This window comes from Peromyscus eremicus, chromosome 7, assembly GCF_949786415.1.
Source record: "Peromyscus eremicus chromosome 7, PerEre_H2_v1, whole genome shotgun sequence".
NCBI lineage: Eukaryota > Metazoa > Chordata > Mammalia > Rodentia > Cricetidae > Peromyscus > Peromyscus eremicus.
In genome coordinates this window covers 110,414,933-110,438,671 of record NC_081422.1, presented here as the reverse complement: position 1 = coordinate 110,438,671, position 23,739 = coordinate 110,414,933, and the positions used below count along the sequence as shown (strand labels likewise).

Genomic DNA, 23,739 nt, shown 5'->3' with positions numbered 1-23,739 from the left:
TACGCCTGGCTTGCATGTTTTTTTCTTTGTTCACTGTTGAATGGATGGGTGGGTGGTGAGTGAGTGGTTTCATGATTTCCATGATTCCATGATTCCATGATTTCCATCCTATGAAGTTCCCGAATAGCTCAGCTGAAACTTTTAGCACTCTAAGCTGAATCTTCTAAGGACACTGGTCATGGTGGATTAGGCCCCCTTTTAACTCAATTACCTGTTTCCAAATACATTTACCTTTGGAGATTTTAGGGGTTAGGACTACAGATGAACTTGCCATGGGGCTACAGAGTAACTAGAGGCACAAAGTCTGGGCTACTTGCTCGTGTTTCATGCCAATCTTTGCTGTGTATTTTGGGTTTGCCAAAGGGGAAGGAAGCCCAGTCTTCTACAAAGGGCAGAATTAAACAATCTAAGTCATCAGATGAAAACTGCAATCATGGCAGACAGAGTCAAGAAAGAGCACAGTCCAGACATGTCTCTAGAGATCTGTGGGAGGCTCGGGGCTGTCAATTGATTATCCCCCTGTTCTAAATTCAGCCTCCTCCTCCTCCTCTGCTATATTCCTCATAGAGAAGTCACAAAGTACCCTTAAAAATTCAAATCCGGGCACATCAGAGTCTTTCAGCTTTGCCTGAGTGATTTCATTCCACAACTGTCCCCAGGTGTCACCCCTGGCTTGGCTCACCTTGCAGGCCATGGTTCTTCCTGCTCATGACCTGGTCAAGGCTACCCTTCTTGATTGACCACCTTGTCTGCAGCTACTCTGCTGCCTTCTGCCCACTCAGCTCATAGGTATTGACTGGGCCGTTTTTCTTCAAAGAATTCTTCCTTGACCTCCAACCCCAGACTGAAACTCAAGTTAAATGCTATTGTTCATACTCCTATAAAAGGTTTTTTTCTTGAATAAAATTTATCATAGTTGTACCAAATCCTTTACATTTCTGTATTCTCCCACTGGATTGCTGGCTTGTTTTCTTTTTTAATTGTTAGATGGGTAGATGGATGGATGGGTGGATGGGTGGATGGGTGGATGGGTGGATGGGTGGATGGGTGGATGGGTGGATGGGTAGATGGGTAGGTGGGTGAGTGAACAGATAAATGGGTGAACAAGTGAATGTGTGGATGGATGAATGGAATTTTAACTTTATGATTACTGTTCTATGACAGTCCTAAGTATCTTGGCTCAATAATCTTTAAATTTGGGTCTAGATCCTTGAATCAAAAGTTGAATTCTCCTGAAACCCAGGTGGTTTCTTTGTTTGATTTTCTTTTTCATTTCCCAGACAGGAGCACCCTGTATCTCAGGATAGCCTCAGCTTCCTCAGTGCTGGGGTTACAAGTGAATGTTCAGCAGGCCTTTCTTCTCTCGAGATTGGACTTGCTGATTTTAGAAGGGGGGGGATGGATTTTTTTTAAAAAAGTTGAAATGAAGATCCTGATTTCTTATGCCTAAAATTGAAACAGAAAATGTGAGCCTGTCTCTCCTTGTGAGCCTCTGGAAAGTGGAAGGAGAATGAGTCCCACTTTCTCTGTGAGTTTAGATTTTAAATTCTGAGGAGCAGAACCTGCCATGATTGACCCCATGGCATGGACTGTGACAATGTTTTTAGCTCTACTATGTGTTAGTAGAAGCATCCAGGTTCCTGTTAACTCACAACGTGGTTCTGTTCTCTGGAACCATGGTGGCTCTTGCTTCTGCCCACAGGACTGGAAATTAAATTGTGCATCATTCCCCCTTTTCCTAAAGGAAAAAAGTGACTATGTGTATTTTCCTCTGTGTGGAGGGGACGTGTTCCATAACCCAAGTGCAGAGGTAAGAGGACAGCCTCCAGGAATTGCTTCTCTCCTTCTGCCACGTGTGTTCTGAGCATTAACTCATCAGGTTCTCAGGCTCCACAGCCTTTAACTCCTGAGCCATTTCACTCTTGTTGCTTTTCAAACTCCCACTTCCTTTGCCCATTAGCCTTTTATCCTTGAGAAATCTCTTTCTGAACCACAAAACAGAGATTACTGGACAATGTTCTTGATTCTCCTGGGACTAACACATAGCAAGCTAGAGAAGGTACTGGGTTGCAGACAGATGCCTTCAGCAGTTGTGCTCCATGTATTAGCAGCTTCAGAGTCCCCTGAGATCTTGGGAAGTGTCTGTTTTCCTGTGATGACCCACTAACTCAGTAGGCTGATGCAAGGCATAGAAGTCATCTGTAAATGGTACTCACAAGTGCTGGCATGTGCCTGCAGCCCTCTCGGATTGCAGAGGCATGACTGTGTGTCAGGACCAATTCTCAGCATTATGTGGAAGATCTGTCTGTGTCTTAGGGTTTCTGTCGCTATGATGAAACATCAGGACTAAAGGAACTTAGGGAGAAAAGGCTTTATTTGGGTTGCACATCACAGTCCATGGAGGGAAGCCAAGGCAGAAACTCAATCAGGGCAAGAATGTGGAGGCAGGAGTTGATGCAGAGGCCATGGAGGGGTGCTGCTTACCAGCTTGCTCCTCATGGCTTGCTAATCCTGCTTTCTTATAGAACTCAGGGCCCTGCCGGGCGGTGGTGGTGCCCGCCTTTAATCCCAGCACTCGGGAGGCAGAGCCAGGCGGATCTCTGTGAGTTCGAGGCCAGCCTGGGCTACCAAGTGAGTTCCAGGAAAGGCGCAAAGCTACACAGAGAAACCCTGTCTCGAAAAACCAAAAAAAAAAAAAAAAAAAAAAGAACTCAGGGCCACCAGACCAGGGATGACACCATCCATAATGGACTGGGCCATCCTGTATCAATCACTAATTAAGAAAGTGACCTACAGACCTGCCTACAGCCCATCTTATGAAGTCATTTTCTTAATGGAGGTTCCCACCTCTAAGATGGCTTTAGCTTGTGCCAAGTTGACATAAAACTATGCAACACACTCTGCAGACAGACTGGTGAAGCCTCACACAGAGTGTCCAGTTCAAAGTTAGGGAGAGGGGTCAGTCCATAAAGCACTTGGTTAGAGAACAGTCCCTGTTTTTCTTTATATCTATTTCCAGGGTCTAGAATGAGACTTGACACATAGTAAATCTTTAGCAATTTGTGTGTATGTGTGTGTGTGTGTGTGTGTGTGTGTGTGTGTGTGTGTGTGTCCACGTACACACAGGTAACTCAAAGGACAAACTCAGATGTCATTCCTCAGATCCACCTCTCCACCTTCCTTTCAAGACAGGTTCACTCACTAGCTACAGATAACCAAATAGGTTAGGCTCTCTGGCCAGTGAGCTCTAGGGATTTGCCTGTCTCTCTAGCACTAGGATTTAAAGTGTGTCCACCATACCTGGCTTTTTATGTGGTGCTGGGAATCAAACTCAGGTGTCTCCTGCTTCTGTGTTAAGCACTGTACCCTTATGACCTGAATTATCTCCCCAGTCACTCTTGAGTAACTTTTGATGACCAAATGAAGCACTTTGATTCTTTGCTTGCTCACTTGGGTTATCACAACAATAGGGAGATGGCACTTGCTGATGACAATAAGCCAGTTCTAATACAAGGACCAGTACAGTGTCACAGAAAACCACTGCAGCTTCTGCACAACTTAGGTCTTAGAGAAGCCCACAGTGTTGCAGGATCCATCAAAGGAAGATTCTGTGCCCACTGAGAGAGCAGCTAGCTTATATTCATATCTAGTAAGTTGTCACACGCGTCTAGAGAATGTGTGTTTATATTTCAATGGACAGAACCCACATGGAGTGTCACTTGGATATCACCCTGGTCACTCCTCACCACTACATGTGATCCTTAGTTCCTGTTCAAGAAATCTGAAATTCCTTTGACTAGAAAGAAACATGTCCTCCATTATTATTTTACTTGCCAGCTATACATTAATCTTCTTTGATAACCATCTCTTCAAAGTAAAGGGACTATCTTCATTTTATATTTAAAACAGTGAACTTCAAAGCTTTGATTTGAATGCCAGTAGGGTGCACAGAAAGAAAAAAAGTTCTTCAGCACTCCAGAAACACTGGGCAGAGTCTGAAATTACAGACATTTCATTCTTATGTCTTCTTTTCTGTTTTAAAAAGTTTCTTGTAACTTAAAACAATGTGGTGGGATCCTTCACCATCCGGGTGGCATTTTAGAGCTGTCCTAGACCTCTAAAAACAGAAGTTAATGGTGGGAATGTTGATTGTGGGGGGCTTCTGGGGAGCTAGTGAATGTGGCAGGCCTGTGAAGATGAGGATCAGCCCCCCAACGTAAATCAGTGAGTCTGAAGGCACATGAGTGTGGGCCCAAGCTATCCGATCCCCATTCCCAGAAACATGAGACCATTTGTCCAGGAAAATCACACGGAAGTGTTGTGAGAGACCACTGAAGCCTGACTTAGTGTGGAGAAGTGATTTGGGGTAGGGTGGGTGGGGAGGAGCAGTCACCTGCCTCCAGCATCTGGGAACACAGACCCTCTTTATGAAGGCATTTCCTGTCTCCGGGTGGGCTAGAGAGCGTGAGAGAAGGCTGCAAGCCAGACCTTTGTGCTGGTGCGTTTCCTCTGTCTTCAGTGATCTCAGGGTGGGTCTCTTGGAGGCTTCCTTCAGGTGACCTTTAACATATGGCTGCACTGTGCTCGGCCCTTCCCTCTGCAGTGAACAGACTTTCTAAATAAATCATTGCCATTCTTCCTTTTTTTAATCAATTAAAAAAATCCCCACCAATTTATGCAAGTTTTAGACAAATACTAGCCTGATTATTAACAATTGATAGGAATAGCAGGTTAAAAAACACTCTTCATATATTTTCTCCCATCCAAATGCTAGCCAGGCCTGGCTGTTTTCGCTCCTGAGCTCAGACAGGATTGGGGACATTGGGGTGGTCTGGCTGCAGACTTTCCTGTATTTTCAATAAATGACTTTGAATATCAACATTATTGCTTTATCATCTAACTGGCCACTTGATCTGTGTTCTCTCCCACCTCCTGAAATAAAATGAGAAAAGAGATTTACAATAAACACAATGAAAACAGCAAGTTTTTAAAAAGCAAATGCTACTATTTGTTTCACTGGTAAACGTTTGATTTTTTTTAAATGCCCACCAAATCAATGAAACTCTGTTTTGTTTTTATTGTTTGGGGTATGTTTCACTTATAGCTACATTGACTCCATTGATGTGTTAAGAAAACAAAAACAAAAAACAACCTGCCTTGTACTTTTACCAATACTTTTGGTATTAGCATCTATCTAAGGCACATGGAACCAGGAAATCAAATGTGAGCAAGCAAAATCTTTCAAGGGTAAATTTAGTGATTAGTAATCTCCCTGCTACAGCTGTGTCTGCACGCAGACAGGTTCCTGTTATGCTTGCCAACACTGGAAAGAGTGAGGCGGTATCTTTTGATAATTGTAATTTCTCTTCCAGTTGCTGGGCAGATGTGAGCCATTGGGAAATGTGCTGCTGATACCCCCCAGCTTTGTCCTCTGTGGGTACCTCTCCTTTCCCTTTCATCCGCTGCTTCCAGATCCCCACTTGCATTTTTTTTTCTCATCATCAAACACTCATGATCATGGGTGGAGAAGGCAGAACCATCTGTTTCCATCTTTATATATTCAGAGCCTCAGTGCAATCAATCAACTAGTTGTCACCCCCAAAACACAGCCCTCTTTTCAAAGGTTATAAGAGATAGTTTATTCTGGAGCCAAATATGAGTGACCATGGCCTGAGGAAACAGATTCAGGTTACCTCAAATACCATGTTCCTATATAGTAACTTCCATGAAGTTTTCATAGTAACAGAACAATGAAAGTCATAGATCAAGACAGTTTTCAAATATATTGATGGAAACCTCAGGTGGGCAGGTTGCCTGAAATCACAGGAAACTTTGCTACAGTCTCAGATGCTTTCTGAAGGTGTTCCTGGCCTTCCGATTGGTGGAATGAAGTGATCTGCTGAGTTAATACATTCAAACGTTTTCAACTGATCACAAGGTCATGATGTTAGGTTAGACACAGACCCAGGCAAGGACTGGCTATTGAGGCAGCTAAAGATAGCTCAGAATAAATTGTGATTAAGCTCTGGACTGGTACCATCCCAACTTCTCCAGAATCATTGGCATTCTAACCAAGTCAGCGTCAGTGTAGGAGATGCACAAAGTCAACCAACAAGACAGTATATCCAATAGCATCACTTCATTTGTTAGTCTGAAATGTTCTAGACTCAAGTCTTGCTCTTACTATATCTTTTTAAGAAGCCAAGGAAGGAAGAACATGTTGCTAGGTGTGTCATTAGAAAATGGCATGTTGTTATTTAAAAAAAAAAAAAATAGCTCTTTGTTGGATGAAAACACAGTTCAAAAAAAATCCTTTACTCCTATGGAACTAAATTTGGTGAACTAAATTCCTAGGAAAATGTGGATCATTAAACCTCTTCACTCCCTTCCTGCTCTAAACAGAAACCAGGAGAAGGTGCAGAGAACTGTTAGGTATCACTGAGGTTTTGGAATTCCAGACCAATTGATGGTGCTGGCCAATAGAAAAGACCCACTTGGAAATAGAGTGCTTATTGCTTGCATTTTACATTTGAGTCACTTTTATTTGGTATGCTTCCTCACCCCAGCTTTCTGTAAGTTTGTCAAACCCCTCGATTCTCTCCATCTCTATAGTGGTGACCATAGTTCAGCATGGGCTAGGAGTCTTTTGTTTGTATCTCTTCTGTACATCTTATCTGTATTCTTGCATACTTCCAAACTTCAAGCCTCTTCCTGATACATAAAATATATTTATTCATTCCCTATCTTAGTTCATCTGATTAAAGTATCTATGGTTCCCTAAATGCCAGCAATTATTTCAATGCTATATTATTGAGATGCACATGAACAGAGAAAGTCTGCTTTGGTGAGCTGATATTTTATTGGTTTATAGAGATTACTGGATGTGATAAGCAGTCAAACATCAAATAATAATAAATTACTATAGTGTCACAAAATCAAAATAAAATATAGGACTGTGATTCAGAGTATGGGACCAGAGGTCAAGGTGGGACAGCTCTTTGAATAGGGAATAGTTAAATATTTAAATATGCAAATGATGAGAAGAAATCTCTTAGGCACTTGGGGAGGAAAAAACAATCCTGCTAAAAGGAAAAAAAAGTAAGGGATCTAGGCTGGGGCAGATTTGGCAAGTTTGGGAAACAGAATACACAGTGGTTAGACCACAAAACAAGAGAATGCCTTAAGAAATTAATTAAAAGTCTTTTGGAAAATCCTAAGCTTCAAAGTCTTGGCTATCTACTGTATATGGCAGCAGGACTTTCTTAGCTTTGTCCTCAGGCCTCATGGCATGCTAGGCAAGTTCTCTGGTACTGGCTCTAAGGGCTGTAAGCATGCCCAGGGGTCACTAGTCATCCAGACAGCCTTGGATTCACACTAACAGTCAGGCGGGACTTTCTAGTCCTCTCTGAGCCTTTTCAGTAGTGAGCACCATTGACAAACAAGACTTTTATGGACAAACACTTCCACATCTGAACGTGTTATTTTACCCCACTGCAAAGCAGAGGATACTAACTTGAAAAATGCCCTGAGGACCTGCCCTAAAGCCTGGTTCCCTGGACTACAGCCCATGTCTCAGGCCTCTATACACAGATGGCTTATCTAAAAGAGATCAAGCCATTTTTGTTTTATTTTTCTAATTTATTTGATCAAAAGTCCTTCTGGACACATTAATCTGGCCTAGATATAGAATTAAATTTAGATTAGTATGCATCTAGACAAGAATGTCACCCACACTTAGGTAACACATCCTTACTCAGGTAATCAGAGGGACAGAGGTACTTTCTGGTACTTTCTGTGCTGAATCAGAAGAAAAGTCATTTTTTTCCCTTGTCTGCTTCTTGAAATGTACATCCCCTGTGGTTATTTTTTATTTCTCTATCATTGATCAAGGTGATGGACGTAAGTTAAGCACATCATTCTTCCATGGAGGAGACTACGTTAAAGGGTGATTTTCAGAATTGTGGGTGAAGTCATGGGAACTGACCCAGTGATCTTGAGATGCCAAGAGAAGCAGTCCTTAGGAAGCTCCTGCCACCTGCAGGTCACAGGGAAAGCAGAGGGTTGTCCTCAGAAACCAGTAAGGCCTGTAGTCAGAGGCGGGATGCCTCAGACATGGCCAAAACAGGGAGAAAATAAGGAAAAAGCAGTCATATTTCTTCTCTTTTGAAAACTAATTATTGGGGCAGGAGGCTGTGAGCCATGGTGGATGTGAAGGCCAGAAGACACCTTTCAGGAGTTTGTCCCCTCCTTCTTACTTGTTTCATGGCTCTTCCTACACAGGTTAGATAGTCCATGAGATTCAGGTGAGTCTCCTGTTTTATCTGGAGTTCAAGGTTATCCTTATTGGCATGATGAGTCTTACCAGACATAAAACCCAAGAAACTGAGCTAGGCATCTTGTCAGTGACAACTCCAGACTCTTTTTGGAACCCACCCACTCCTCTGTTGACATTCTTTCTGTCCTAGGATCCAGTTCAGGACACCATGCTCACCCGTGCTGTTACATCTCGCTAGACTGCGCAGGTCTGGGACATTTCCTCTGGCTTTCTTTGGTCTTCTTGGATAGTCCTGATCCCGAGTCCTGGAGAATGTCTCTGCACCTGAAATTGCCTGATATGTTCTCCATGATAGGACTTTCATCACCATCTTTTGAGAACAATGCTCTTGAGGTGGAGGGCCTTTCTTGTCATACCGTATCAGGGTATATCCATATAACCATTTAAAAACATCTCTGTAGTTAGGAGGGGCTATGTGGGATAAAGACAGAGAGCCTGAATGAGATGAGATAAGTCTACAGAAGAGCTCAGAAGGGATGATGTGATGGAAGGTTAGATTTAATCACCAATTTGACTCAACCTAGAGTCTCTGGGAAAGATAATCTCAATGAGAGATTTTGTACATCATATTGGCCTGTGGCCATGTCTGTGTGATGCCTTAACTAAGCTGATTGTTATGGAAAGGCCCAGCCTACTGTGGGTAGCACCATTCCTTAGGCATGGGATCCTAAACTGTATGAGAGTGGAAAAGCTGAGCTGAGCACAAGCAAGCAAGGGAGCACGCATGCTTTCATTTCTCTGTGATCGACTGTGGATGTGACTGACTGTTTCAAGTTCCTGCCTCGACCTCCCAACAGTGATGAACTGTGTATAACCTTGAATTTTATTTTAAACTGAAATAATCCCTTCTGTCCCCTAAATTGCTTTTTTTTTTTTGGTCAGGGTATTTTATTACCACAACAGAAAGGAAACTAGGATTGTGGCAAGCTGACAGTGGTGGTCTGTCTCCTCTAAAATCCTCTGAACAGACAGACAGGAGATGCAGCTTCTAGTCCAGGTCACATGCTAGCCAGTCTTCCGCGAAGACATCCATGGTGCTCCTCAAATCAAAAAGTTACTTCTTTTATTTCTGCAATAGAGAAAATGATACCTGAGACAATTTCTAACTCTTTAGTAATGTGATGTATTTTAACCTTTTTATTATTGTATGAAAATCTGATATGTGCATGTAATGTGTTTTGATTAAATCCATCCCCAGTTCCTACCCTGCAATTCTTCCCATACAACCCCTACTTTTTCCTCCGAGTTTCATGTGCCCCACCCCCACCTTTAAACCTACTCAGTCCACTTAATGCTGCTTATATGTACATGGCTGGAGGGCCATCTGATGGAGCATGGGTATCCTCTCAAGGGTCGCATCCCTAAAGAAAACTGGCTTAACGATGTGATTTTAAGAAGTGGGTCTGGGTATGTGTGACTGGTAAGGTGTCTGCTTAGCATGCCCGAAGCTCCATGCTCCATCCCCAACACAGCAGAAAGAGACAGCTTTCAGTGCCAAGCATTACCCACAACCCCGTTTCTTAGAGGAATGAGTTAGAACGCAGAATCACCAAGAGGTTTTGGTGTGTGCCGAGGGAGACAGCAGAGAGGCCATTCTCTGTACTATTTGGTACTTGTCACAGTTGTGTCCTAAGAATGGCAGACAACGGACTCAGAAAAAAGCAAGTTGCCAGCCAGCCTAGCCTACTTGGTGGGTAGATTTTGTCTCAAAGGAAAAAGGTAGAGGGTGCCTGTGGAATGTTACTTGAGGTTGTCCTCCGCCCTCCACATGTGCGTTGCATACACACACACACACACACACACACACACACACACACACACAGCCTAAGATAGAATGCCACAATTCTTTATTTGTCTTTGTGCTAGGGTCTCACCATTGTCCTCTATGTTACGATGGGTTAAGAAGCAAATGACATGATTTATTTTTGAAATGCTAGAAAGAGCACACGTTTTAGTCATTAAAATTCTTCTGATAGTTTTGACGCTTTGTGTAAATCTTACCAGAAATGAGGATGTTGGCTCGCAAAGTTGGATGCTCCAAGTCACCAACAATTTATCCAGTGCCTGTGATTGCAAAACCCCAAACATTTCACAAGAGCGGAAACCTCTAATTAAGCATTACACATGACGGAGTGGATTTGTTTTTAAATCCGTGGCTTATAATGCTTAGAGCTTTCAGATCGTGAACTGAGAGTTCTCTGTTGAGGTGAGAGAGTTAAGCTGAACATGGTTTTCCACAAGATTTTTCTTCCTCTGTGTGTCAAGCCTGATCCAGAACATTCTGCCGATGCTCCATCAGGCTCTCATGTATTGTAGTTTGACTGTGGGAATTGTGTGAGCTGTGAAATCAGGTTCTCTTTGTGGTAACAGTTGTTTAGAAGAACAGGAGGAGGAGGAGGAGGAGGAGGAGGAGGAGGAGGAGGAGGAGGAGGAGGAGGAAGGAGGCGAATGCGGAGGAGGCAGCTGGTGCAGCAACAACAGAAGTCTTGAGTGTGTTTCAAATGACTGAAGCCAGCAGTTCCAAGTCACGAGACAAGAAAGAAACAGGACCCTGAGTGTGTGTTTATGTTTCAATGGCAGACCGAACAATGCTCCAGAAGCCTTACACAGTGACTGGAGTCTCATAAGAGTCTGCTTAATGCATTGTCAGGTGCTGGCCCCACCCAGGAGCTGTTCTGCAGGGCAGAGGAGGGTGTGGGGGTGGGGGTGGAGAGTGCTCAGGTACCTCCTGGAAGAATAGAGGCATTGTAGTAGTGAGCCAGGCTGCCTGAAAGGGGCTTGTAAAGGCAGCTGCGGATGGTGCTGTCTTTTCAAACATACTTGAGCGCACTCGTGTCAATTTCAAGCCAGGCACGGGCAGGATTTCAGATAGCTTGAGCTGGCAGCCTCACAGAGCACTTAATTGTGAAACTTGAGCAGAAAATAGGCATGTTCTGGCTAACGCGGGTATTCACCTACACTTCTGTTCTGTTTCCAGAACATTGCCCCTGCCCCTTTGGCACTCTTAGAAGCCCCAGCCATCATTGCTGGGACAGCTTTGCCTTGTTCAGATGTGGCCCCCGTGTATCCAAATGAAATTGTCACTGCCGGGTGGTACAATGTAACGTGCTTTGACCCTGCATGATGACAGCCACGGAAAACAGACTTTTATTGCGTTTATTCTCTCAGAGAAGAGTCTCTGGTGACTCACAGCAGACGTCTACTTAGTTAGATCTGAATGAACCCAGAGTGAGCCATCTCTCTGCCTGCTGTCTTTGTGTTCTTAGAAAGAGCCCCCAGCAGGCTTGCCAGGCTGAAAACGGTGTTAAGATAAGATGATCGTACTTAGAACCCAGAAGGGATGACTTCAAACTTTCAAACCAGAGTAAAAATAGGAATAGGCACGTGGAGTGTCTAGCAGCCCATTTTCTTTATAGCTTGTTCTGTATTCACAAAATCAGCAGTTGCACATTGAAACCTTCAACTATGTTTGGTCTCTGTTTAAAAGTGTATGTCATTTGAGGACAAAGGGAAAGGCTTGATCGGTGGGGCTTTGCAGGCGACACTCAGTCTCCACTGCCTGGCGTCTCCGTGAGCTCACAAAGAGAGATTAACAGAGAAGGGACTCAGGCCTGCGCCTTCTGTCTTTAACCCCTAGAATAAGATCCCAGTGATGACCCATCTGTGGGAGTTAAGGGCGCCCATTTCCTCTCTCATTCATGTCTCTGCTAGGAGGAAGCTTTTCCTCAAAGAGGCTACCAGGAGTAGATCCTGAAGGAAGATAGCGAGACAGAATTAGAATTCTTTTGTTCCTAGAAAAGGAAGTTTCCTACTTTAAAAAAAAAAAAAACAACTTTACAGAAATAGGAGGAATATGTTAGAGGTTCTACTAGGTAGGAAATGTAAAGAGAGAGAACATTATATTTGCCTGTTCCTAAATATTTAGAATGAGGAAAATATAAGTCTTGCTTTTCTTATCCCAATGTCTTACAATTTGAGGCTTCTTGTCATTAAGTAATGAATGAAATTATATATATTTATATGTGTATTGTATATTTAAATTTTCATTTATGGAGTCAGAGAGATGGGTCTGTAATTAAGAGCATTTACTGCTTTTCCAGAGAACATGAGTTCAGTTCCCAACACCTACCTGGGGTGGTTCACAGCCGCTTGTAATTCCAGCTCTAGGGTATCTGACTCCTTCTTTTGGCCTCTGCAGGTGTGACTGTCACACACAGACACACACACATATACAGACACAGACACACATATACAGACACACACACATACACAGACACACACACAATTATAGAAACAACAAAATAAAGGCCATATACAATTTATTTTTTGGAAATTCTTGCAGATGTGCCTGAGCCAGGGCAGCCTTGCCAAGATTAACATGGCAGTGGAATGGCTAACAGTGATCGCTCCTTAGATTGTACATGAGATGCTGACATTTTATACAAAAACTTCATTTTATGAATATTAGTATCTAGTATTAAATATAAAAAAGAATAGGAGAGTAGTGAAAATTCTAAAATGAAGAAATATGGTTGTGTGTGTGTGTGTGTGTGTGTGTGTTTAGCTTCCTCCTACATGTAGGGGCCCCAAATAACTCTCTCTAGGTGTCTTCCACATAGTAACTTTTTAATAAAAGTGCCACAGTGCTGATAACTATCCCACCATACTATTACTACTGCAGGCAGCAAGCTGTTGGCTGAATTGCCACAGCACAGGCTTTGACCATGGCTGAGTGTTAGTCCAGATCCCAACTCTACCACTTACTGGAGAGGTAGTTTATCTCCTCCAGCTTCCATGCCCTCGTTGATATGACCTGCCTGGCAAGGCTGCTAATTCAGTCATTTGGTGAACATCTATTGGATGCTTTCAACTGCCAAGCCACCTTGGGTGGAAGGAAGAAAAAGTCTCAGGTTAGCTCTGTGATATCCACCTGGGCAGCTATATGGGGATGACACATTGAGCAATGAAAACCTTGTCAAGTCCCATGAGCCCACTACAGTAGCTATGGCAGCAGATGATAATTCATGTATACATGTCAAATCAAACTTCTCCAGCCCTGTCTTATTACCCTTTCTTGCTTATTTTTATAAGAACAACTTGATAAAAGTATATAATCTCATGTTCACCTCCCCATACTTTTCTTCCCCCTAGAATGGAGTCTACTGAAAAATGTGAAGTGGTGATTCAACATTTTAATGGAAAATATCTGAAAACACCACCAGGCATCCCAGGTAAGAAATACCATCAGAAGCCACTAAAAGTGCCTAGGCTTATGGCTATTGTTAAATCATTTCCATACTGTGTATGTGAGTCGGGGGGGGGGGGGGGGCGGCTGTTGCAAAGATTTATTTTTTGTTTCTCTTTTTTTTCAAATATATGCAGTGTATGTATGGTGTATGCGTATGTGTACGTGAATACACAGGCCCATACACTCACATGAGAAGGCCAAAGGGGAATATTGGATGTCTTCCTTATCAATCCCCTTTTTATTCTCTTGAGACATGGTCTCTCACTGAACTGGAAGCTCACCATTTCGGTTATCCTGATGGCCAGTGAGCTCCAGGAAAGCACCTGTCTCCCTTCCCCAGTGCATAGCCATGCCGGGCTTTTACGTGGATTCTGGAGATTTGAACTTGGGTCCTCACACTTGTAGAGTGAGCATTTAACCCACAGAGACAACTCCCCAGTCCATAAATGTGTGTGTTTGAACACTATCTAATAACACGCTCTCAGACTTTCTTGGTGATTCTTCATGGTTCTGTGTTTGAATTTGTGCTGCTGATTCCCTGAAGTGGATTAGAAGAAAATCGGAGTCAAGTGCAGGTGTCCTTGAGATGAGGGATGCTTGTGACTCTCGACATGAGTGTTGAATCCTTCATCTGCCGTTTATTAAGTGGCTATGCAGTGATATTCATAGTATACCTGAAAGGCTTATACTGAACCCCAAACACCACTCTCCACTTACAAGAAAAATGTTCAAAGACAAGTAAGCACTTAGAAACTTTATGGCAATTTGACAGTCATGAAATCTGAGAGCAAAAATGTTATATTTTATAATAATATAAGTGACAGTTTGAGAAATTATTAAAAGCTCCAATCTATATTGTCCCGTAGCATTTTATATATTCTCAAGGCAGAAATCTTAAGAGTTTTATATACATTGTAAAAAGATACCACTTCATGTTATTAAGAGTTACATTTAACATAAAAAAATAAAATATATCATGTCTATCAGAATTATGAATGCTTTAACTTGGCTTAATCTGCTAGGGAATGAGAAAAGTATTTGATGTTGGATGATTACATTGAAATATAGTTCATGAAACTTGGGCATGGTGGTTCACACCTGTCATCCCAGCACTTGGGAGGTAGAGGCAGGAGGATCAGAAGTTCAAGGTTGTCTACAGTTACATAGAGACTTTAAAGACAGTCTGGGATACCTAAGATCCTGTCTACAAAACTGGTTTTGCATATAAAAAAATTAAGATTGAATGAAATGCTGGACTGGGAAAAAGTATAGTGTGTAAAGAATTTTTTAGTGATTGTTTGTTAATTTATGGCTCTTTTGATGATGACCTGTCTCAGTGGAAATATGCACATACATATGTGTGTATGTATGTGTGTGTGTGTATATGTGTGTATATTAAATTATATTCTGGGTTTCAACAATTACTGCTATAGCAAAACTATCATTGAAATCCATCAGAGGGTTTGGAAATTTGGCTTTTCTTTTCCTTAAAAATGATTGAAGTTGTATAGAGGAGAAAATGGGAAGAAAAAGAGAGGTTATTTATTTATTTATTTTGGTGGCATAGTCAGAGCTTTTGTCCTGACTTGATTGCTTGGGGAGGATGTTGGGAAAGCAGAAAGACCCTTTCTTAGGATATTTGGATGACAGAGAAGATGCAAAGGCAGATCATTAGTTAGTCAGTGAATGTGCATGGAGCCAAGCCTGCTTTTAGATTTGGTTAGCTTCCACAGAGAACGTCCCCCTGGGAACTAACTTCGTCATGATCTGCTTGGAGACATATGGTGTTGTTAAGAAAGGCTGTAACAGTTTTCTTCTCAGCATGGAAGCTGTCTTTGCATTTTAGGAGAAACACTGTGGGCTTTTTTTCCTGTTAGTATAAATAGACATCTCAAGACATTCTGCCCAGAACTGGCATTGAATTGAGGAGGTGTGTGTGTGTGTGTGTGTGTGTGTGTGTGTGTGTGTGTGTGTGTGTTATTTTTTGAGACAGTCTCCTGCTGAACCAAAAATTCAGCAATTTGGTGAGAATGGCTGGCTAATGTCTCCAGGGATTTGCCTGTCCTGTGTAGCAGGAATCTTAAAGAGTCTTATTAATAAAATCAAACCTGCCGGGCGGTGGTGGCGCACGCCTTTAATCCCAGCACTCGGGAGGCAGAGCCAGGCGGATCTCTGTGAGTTCGAGGCCAGCCTGGGCTACCAAGTGAGTTCCAGGAAAGGCGCAAAGCTACACAGAGAAACCCTGTCTCGAAAAAAATAAATAAATAAATAAAATCAAACCTGGAGCCAGGTATTGGGGGTGAATGCTGGTAGATCAGAGAGACAGAACAAGCCACAGCTATCTCACCTTGCCAGTTCCTCAGCTGGTCTTGTTTCCTCAGACTGGATGTTTCTGTGTCCTCATCCCAATGGCTCTCAGCTGAACTGTGCTGCTAGAAGCCTGAAAGCTTAACCAGTCAAATGCTTACCCAGGCCAAAATGCTTCTAGTTCCTGTTCCTCACGCCTTATATATCTTTCTGCCTTCTACCATCACTCCCTGGGATTAAAGGCTCACTCTCTGGGATTAAAGGCGTGTGTCACCATGCCTGGCTCTTTCCAATGTGGCCTTGAACTCACAGAGATCCCAGATGGATTTCTGCCTCTGGAATGCTAGGATTAAAGGCGTGAGTGACACAATTTTCTAGCCTCTGTGTCTAGTGACTGTCTGTTCTCTGACCCCAGATAAATTTATTAGGGTACACAATATTTTGGGGAATACAATACCACCACAGTCCTGCTTTTTCCCAATCTAGGATTACAGGCACACAACACCATGCCTAGCTTTTATGTGGGTGCTGGGGTCTGAACTCAGGTCCTCATGCGTGAGTGGCAAGCTCTTTACTGACTGAGCCTGCTTCCTAGACCCTGCATTTTCCTCATCTTAATCCCAGTTTACCCAACAGATGTCTCTATACACAGAAGGCATTGAACTAGGTGTGAATCATATGATTACATTAAAGAGTTAAACAAAAAGCCAACTATATGGAAATAATCATTAATTAAATTTTGAGCACAGATTTTTAACTTTATAGGTTGCTTCCTTTGTAGGGGAAAAAAGACTGAAACCCAGCTTGACCTGACCTGTTTGGAAATATTTTGTTTGGTTTTCCCCAAACTTATGGGTGATTAAAACAGTTTAATGCTAAAGTCCTTACAGATCCCTAAATGTCCCAACATCCTTCATGTGTACACAGAACATCATAGCTACACCCACTGGAAACACAGTGCATAACAGGGATTTGCTTTGAGTTTTTCAGCCCCTTGCTATCTCATGGGAACAAGGAAACTAAGAGCTTGCTCAGTTACAAAATACTTAGAGGTGGAGCTTTATGCTTCTGAGGCCTTCTCTCAGTAGAGTAGAATTAACTATGCCATGCTGATCACCAGGAGTTCTCGTTTGCCTTTATTTATGCATAGTTTTGGAAGTCAAATAGAGTTTAATAAAAGCTTCAAATGCTAACTGAAGATATTAAATCTTTGATATGTAAATCTGATGTGAAATACAAGCGTATGTCATAAGAAATAGGTTTTTGGAAGGTGTAAGAAAATGTCCCCATAGGATACAATGTGGATGTTGTGGCAGGTAGGATCAAATTGGGCATATGCTGCTTACTTGGATTGATGCTTGTAGTTTCTATGTGGATACATTTGACATACTATTTTCAGAACTCACATTTTTTAGACTTTAGTGTGTGTGTATGTGCATGTACATGTGAAAGTGTGTGAGTGTTGTTACATCCAGGCCATGGTGGACATGGGGAAGTGAGCAGACAGTCTTGGTGGTTAGGCCTTCCTTTCGTTCCATCTTGTTTAAGGCAGGGTCTCTCTTGTTGTTTGTGGCTGTGTACTCAAGGCTACCTGGCTGTGAGGTTCTGGGCATTCTGCCTTCATCTCCCATGTCTTGCTGTAGATACACTGTGATCACAGACACTCATACTAATCTATTCTGTTTCTACATGAGTTCTGGAAAGAGGGCATTGAACTTGGTGCTGATGCTTACATGGTCAGAGCTTTACATATGAGCATTGATAGAAACTCATTTGTTAATTGAATTTTCTCTTCCATTGCAAAGACAAAGAATTCAAGGTTTCTAGGATTTCTTACAGCACACAGAAGAGAATCCCCAGAGTGGTTTAAAAATATATTTATTATTTTGATTTATGTGCATGTGCTTGGTAATCTGTATGAGTATTTGTGTGGGGGTGCCAAGGGCAGCCAGAGAAGTTGTTGGATCCCTTGGAGCTGGAGTTACAAAAGATTGTGAGCCAATGTGGGTGCTTGGATCGAAATGGATGTCTTCTGGAAGAACATCAAGTGTTCACAACCACTGAGCCATCTCCAGCCTTGTTTCTTTCTTATTTTCTTTCTTCAAGTGACCAGTTTTCTAACTCTTTTCAGTAGGATACTTGAGAGAGCTTGTCCTTGCTGGTGGACATACTAATAATTTTTAAAATAAAGTTAATTGATATGGCCTTCTTGAATCAAAAATAAGGGTGAATATGATCAAACCCATTGTACAGAATTCTCAAAGAACTAATTAAATAAGAGTTCAAAAAATTGATAACTCCAGTCTTCTGCTTTAGCGTCGTTCAATGTGTTTGGGGTCACTCAGTACAAGGGAAGAGAGTGGGATCTGTGGTTGGTATGTAAAATGAATAAAAAATTTCTTAAGAAAAAAAAAGAAGTCTGTGGCTTTGTGGACGTGCACATGGATGCCTTCAATGTAGCGATATTTAAAGCTGTGTGTGAGGAAGCCATAGTCTTGTGCAGTGACCTGGGCCACTGTGTCATGAGAAGGCTGTGGGTAAGGTCAGATGTTGACTCACTCCACCACCCTGTCTCACTCTTTGTGAGTACAGAGCTGTTGGTGCTAAGTTGATACCACTCCCTTCTTCACTTGAGGATGATTGTGGAAGGATGCACACACTGCAGAGCACACAATGGTATTCTCATTCTGTCTCCCTTGGCAATGACGGTGACCCTTGTAGGATCTGCAAGGCTCATTGTTGTGTCCAGGTAATCACCTCTCTCATCTCCTGATCCCTGTGGTGCCATTTCTACGAAGGATCAAGAAAAATGACTACTTGAATACCAAGTCTTGACATGGTTATAAATTGTAAATTCAGGACCATCACTGTTAAGCGCATTTGCAAGGATATCATCTAACATTGATCTCATTTACATAGTCAACACCATTTATGTTTTGATTGTAGTGGGAATAATTTGCTCATTAAATATTAGTTACATTGTTGTTTCTCTTTGTGACATACATCAATGTGATTTTGAAGGGAATGATGTAGATGCCACATTTTGGATCATCCCAGCTCTCTCTATATGGCAAGATGCTTTCCACTGATACATAAGAGGTCTAATGTTAATAAGGACATCATGAATCATTCCATTTACACTGTTAGAGCATCACCAAATGGTTCAGATGCTGATCAACTGGATCAGGAAAGAAGAAGGGGGATGGGAAGATAGATGATAAATATGTATAGATAGATAAGTGTAGTATAGATAAATGACAGATAGATATGTATAGATAGATAGATGGATAGATATAGATGATAGGTAGGTAGGTGATTGGTAGATGATAGATAGACACATATAGATAGATGGTTGACAGACAGATAGTTGATAGATATAAATCTAGGTAGTTGGATAGATAGATGCCAGAATCAAACTGTAAAGCATTAGGACACCTGGCTGAGGAAGCTAAAAATGATCAAACATTACTGTTGCCACTGACAGATAGGAAGGTGAGGCCAACCTCACATATTAAATGGTGTCAGTCATTTGAACATCACATCAGTACCATTAGCAGAAAGAGATCCTGCAATATATGCTCCTTTCTATAGAGAGCAAAGACAACACAGTGTTCCATAAATGTTACATGTCCTATGTATCGATCTTGATATTTCCTGCACAAAATGAATGCTCATTAGTTGCTTGCCTGCCTCACTCCAGGCATTTCTGTGTTCTGTAATGAATTACATAGCTATGTTGGGCAGCCCCAAAGCATTTTATTTTCACCTAGCTAGCCAAAGCCAAGGATAAGTTCCCAGATACTTCAGGGCTCTGTATGGCATGAACTCGAAAGGATCGCTTTCAAAGAAGCCCTGAAGCAGAGTGACCCACAGTATGGGAAAGGCTTTCACATGTAAGGACAGCTATTGATAAGCACGACCTGCACTCTGTATTGTAGGAAAATAAATCATGTTCTATTCTCAGATGAGACTTCTGCCTGTGAGCACATGTTGCTGTTTGCAAAGCTGTCTTTCTAGAAGAGAATGGAATAATCCATTTCTGTTCTTAAGATTTTCTTATAATTAGATAATTATTCCTAATCCCAACTGAACTCCAGAAAATCCAAGAGAGTTGAAAGGTAGCTTGCTGCATTATGGAATGTTTTCCGTTTTTAACAGACCTTGTTCACAACAGCAGTTTGGACTAGAGAGTAAGAACTAGAAAAATCCTATCTTCTGTGATATAAATTTGTTTACCCTTTATCTTCTTGATGTAAATTCATTGTTTCTTTTGTCTTGAAATAAGTAACACTATGTAAATTATGAATGTATATGAACACTTCATGAGAGTGTCAGAGAAAAATTTCGAAGAGTGGTTTTTGTACAACATTCAACCCAATTGGGTATCAGTTTTGATTTTACTTAGTAAGTGGGTTTTAGCAATACTTAAGGGGTGTCATTTTTCTGTTCTTTCATTTTTCCTTAATTTTTAAAAAATTTCTATGAATGTCTGTGCACCTTTCAACTCTCTTGGATTTTCTGGAGTTCAGTTGGGATTAGGAGTAATTATCTAAGAATAAGAAAATCTTTAAGAACAGAAATGGATTATTCCATTCTCTTCTGGAAAGACAGCTTTGCTAACAGCAACATGTGCTCACAGGCAGAAGTCTCATCTGAGAATAGAACATGATTTATTTTCCTACAATACAGCATGCAGGTCGTGCTTATCAATAGCTGTTCTTACATGTGAAAGCCTTTCCCATACTGTGGGTCACTCTGCCTCAGGATCTCTTTGAAAGCGATCCTTTCGAGTTCATGCCCTACAGAGCCCTGAAGTATCTGGGAACTTATCCTTGGCTTTGGCTAGCTAGTTGAAATATGCATGCAGTAACTGTGGAGGCCAGAAGAGGAGGTTGATTCCCATAGAACTGGAGTTACAGATGGTTGTGGCTGCCACGTGGGTGATGGGAATTGGACCTGGGTTCTCTGCAAGAACAGCCAGTACTTTTAACCACTGAGCCATCTCTCTGGCTCCTTACCTTCTTTCTCTTCTTTTGAGATGAACTCTCATGTCTCTCAGGCTGGCTGCTGGTCTGGAACTCACTCTATAGCCAAGAATGAAATTGAGCTTCTAATCCTGCTGTTCTGGCCTCCTGAATGCTGACATTACAAGAGCTAGGACAGGCATGCAGGGCTTTGTGCTCACTTGGAAAGCACTGAAGAGCTACATTTTCACAAAAATTCTAGATTATTTCTATGTATTAAATACATAGCAGATTTGTAGAAAAGAAGTAGAATTATTGTTATTGTTGTAATATTGTTAGTAAACTCTGGGAAACAACCAGAAAATATTATGGTCAGTGGTGTCTTCAATTTTGTATGAATTGTTTGGCAAGTGACTTGGTCCAATCTATCTTAGCCTTCTGTGGACCACACTGGCCTTAGCAATGGTAAACATGTAACTGATTTAATATAGGAGAAGAAAAGACAAGGGTAATACAATTGTAAACTGGATAATGTGTTAAATAGAAAAGACACAAATTCATCTGGAAGAGACCACAAAGGTCAGAAAAAACAGAATTCTGTGCCTCATACCCATCCCCTTCTATCATCTGTACTTTTAGTTATAGGTGATAATGGCCATCTCCAGGACCTCTAATGCATCTCACACATATATACACTTATTTTGTCCACTTTCCCACTTTGGAATAAAACTGACCAGGGCTCAACCAACCCAGGCCTTATGCAAACTTGGAGATGTGTCATCCCCTGGAATAACCCTGAACTTGTGGGATTGACCCTAGAAGCCTCACACATACTGGGTAGGTACTATGGCATTAAATAATATTCCCAGGTTAATTCATTTTTTAAGTTTGAGACAACATCCCATGAAGTTGCCCAGGCTAACTTTGAACTTACTCTGTAGCCCACACTGACCTTGAATTTATATCTTTCTTATGGTAAAAACACCCTGGCAAAAGTAACTTAAGGGATAGTAGACTTGTTTCAACTGACAGTTCCAGGGTACAGTGACTGGGAAGTGGAGGTAGCAGTAGCTTGAAGCAGCAGCTCCCATCATATCTGCAATCAGGAAGCAGAGAATGGTGTATGCTGCTGCTCAGCGCCCTTCTCCACTTACATAGTGCAGGATTGCAGCTAGGGAATGGTGCCACCCACAGTGGACAGGTCTTCCCACCTCAATTAACACTACCAAGATAGTCCCACACAGGTATGCCCAGAGGCTACTATTCTAGATTCTGCCACTAAAAACTAACCATCACAACCTATGACTGTCACTCTTCCACCTAGTCTCAGCCTTCCAGTTAGCTGGAATTTCAGGCTTCTAACACCAGGCTCAGAAAAAAATGAACATCTCAAGAATGCACAGAAGTTCCCTGGCCTGTATTTTTGTGTCTTGGCAATGCCATTGCTTTTCTTTGCCAGAAGAATGCTACAATGCTTATTGTCAATAAACTCCAATATTATCACATGTAGATTTTAATTGTTACAATACTTTCAAAGCTCTAGTGGTCATATGTATACATGTAGCATCAGAATGTGTGTGACCTCTGATTATTGAATGAGGTTGGGACAGAGAGTCTCATATTCATCTCCATGATGAAGACTATCTTCATCACTAATTTCTAAAATACTAATCATGTTTAGGTGTGTGCGCATTTCTGAATGGGAGGTTTGACAGTAAAACCTTCCCAAATCCACAGTAAATTGTTAATTTTGTTTCTAAGATAGCGTTGGGCTCTGCCTCCTGTCAGTGTTGCTAATGAGTAAGCTATTTAAGTGTCTACCCAAGTACATCTGATTAGCAAGCAAAGAGTGTTGAGTGGCTTAAGACCAATTAAGGCACAAGCCAGGGAGAGCAAACTGAATAATGAAGCACTTGGTGCACTTCTAAATAGACGGTTTTATTTAGTAGATTTCATTTAAAACAAATTCTAACCCATTCCTGGATAAATGGCTAGTATTCTGAATTAAATGTATTCCAATCTCTGCCAGCAACTGTCAAGATGCCTGCCATATATCCAACTCATTACTTAAGATCTTATTTTATTTTTAACAATGAAGTCTGCAAAGACAAGACTTTAAGAAGACTGTGAATGGGAAGACTCATTAGGCAGGCTCTGTAGTAGCCTTCATTTGTTTATCTTATTATCTACCGCCTCTGACTTCTCATGTCTTTAAGCCCATGATTGATAGATTAATTATTTTTCTATTATTTTAGCCTTTTCCAGTTTCAAACCAGAAACATCTCACAAATGAATGTACTTGTGTCTTATTTTCTGACTTTATGTCTTTCAAAGTCATCTTTGTCCCATGGGCTGTCAATTATCTCTAAACATAACACAACAACAACAACAACAACAACAAGAAAAAGAATGTTGACATTTTTCTCCCCCCACCAGCCTCTTTTTAAAGAGCTATTTTGTTTTTTATTCATGTGTGTGTATGTCTGTCTATTTTCTTTAAATAATTATTTCACAAACTCTAGGAATACAGGTACTACACTTTGCTGTTTGGTTCAGGCATCCAAACCAATGCTCCGAATGCAGCAATAGTAATAATGATTATTTGCTAATTGATAAATAACTAATTTGTTAATATACAGACTTGGTGGGCAGGACCCAAAGAACTCTTGATCCTACCTTTCAGAACTGTAAATATGTTGTTGACATACAAAAGAGGAATTAAGTAATTAAACCAGACTCAAAATAGAAAAATTGTGTGGATTGTCTGGCGAGCCAAATGATGCCACAGGCGTTCTTAAAAGTTCAAGTGATCAGAATAAAGCAGGGTAGAAAGTGGAGCCACCACTGTTGGCCTTGACTGTGGAGGAAGGCAGCTAGTCATTAGA

At 41.6% G+C, this 23,739-nt stretch overlaps 1 protein-coding gene across 6 annotated transcripts in view; it reads left to right on the top strand.

The window, feature by feature from the left end:
* Window positions 1-23,739, top strand: part of Rbms3 (RNA binding motif single stranded interacting protein 3) — a 684,722-nt gene that overhangs the window by 444,808 nt on the left and 216,175 nt on the right. For all 6 annotated transcript variants that reach the window (XM_059268834.1, XM_059268836.1, XM_059268833.1 and 3 more), the window contains exon 6: window positions 13,487-13,566. In XM_059268834.1, the coding sequence (XP_059124817.1) occupies window positions 13,487-13,566 (80 nt within the window). The remainder of the gene's footprint in view (window positions 1-13,486; window positions 13,567-23,739) is intronic.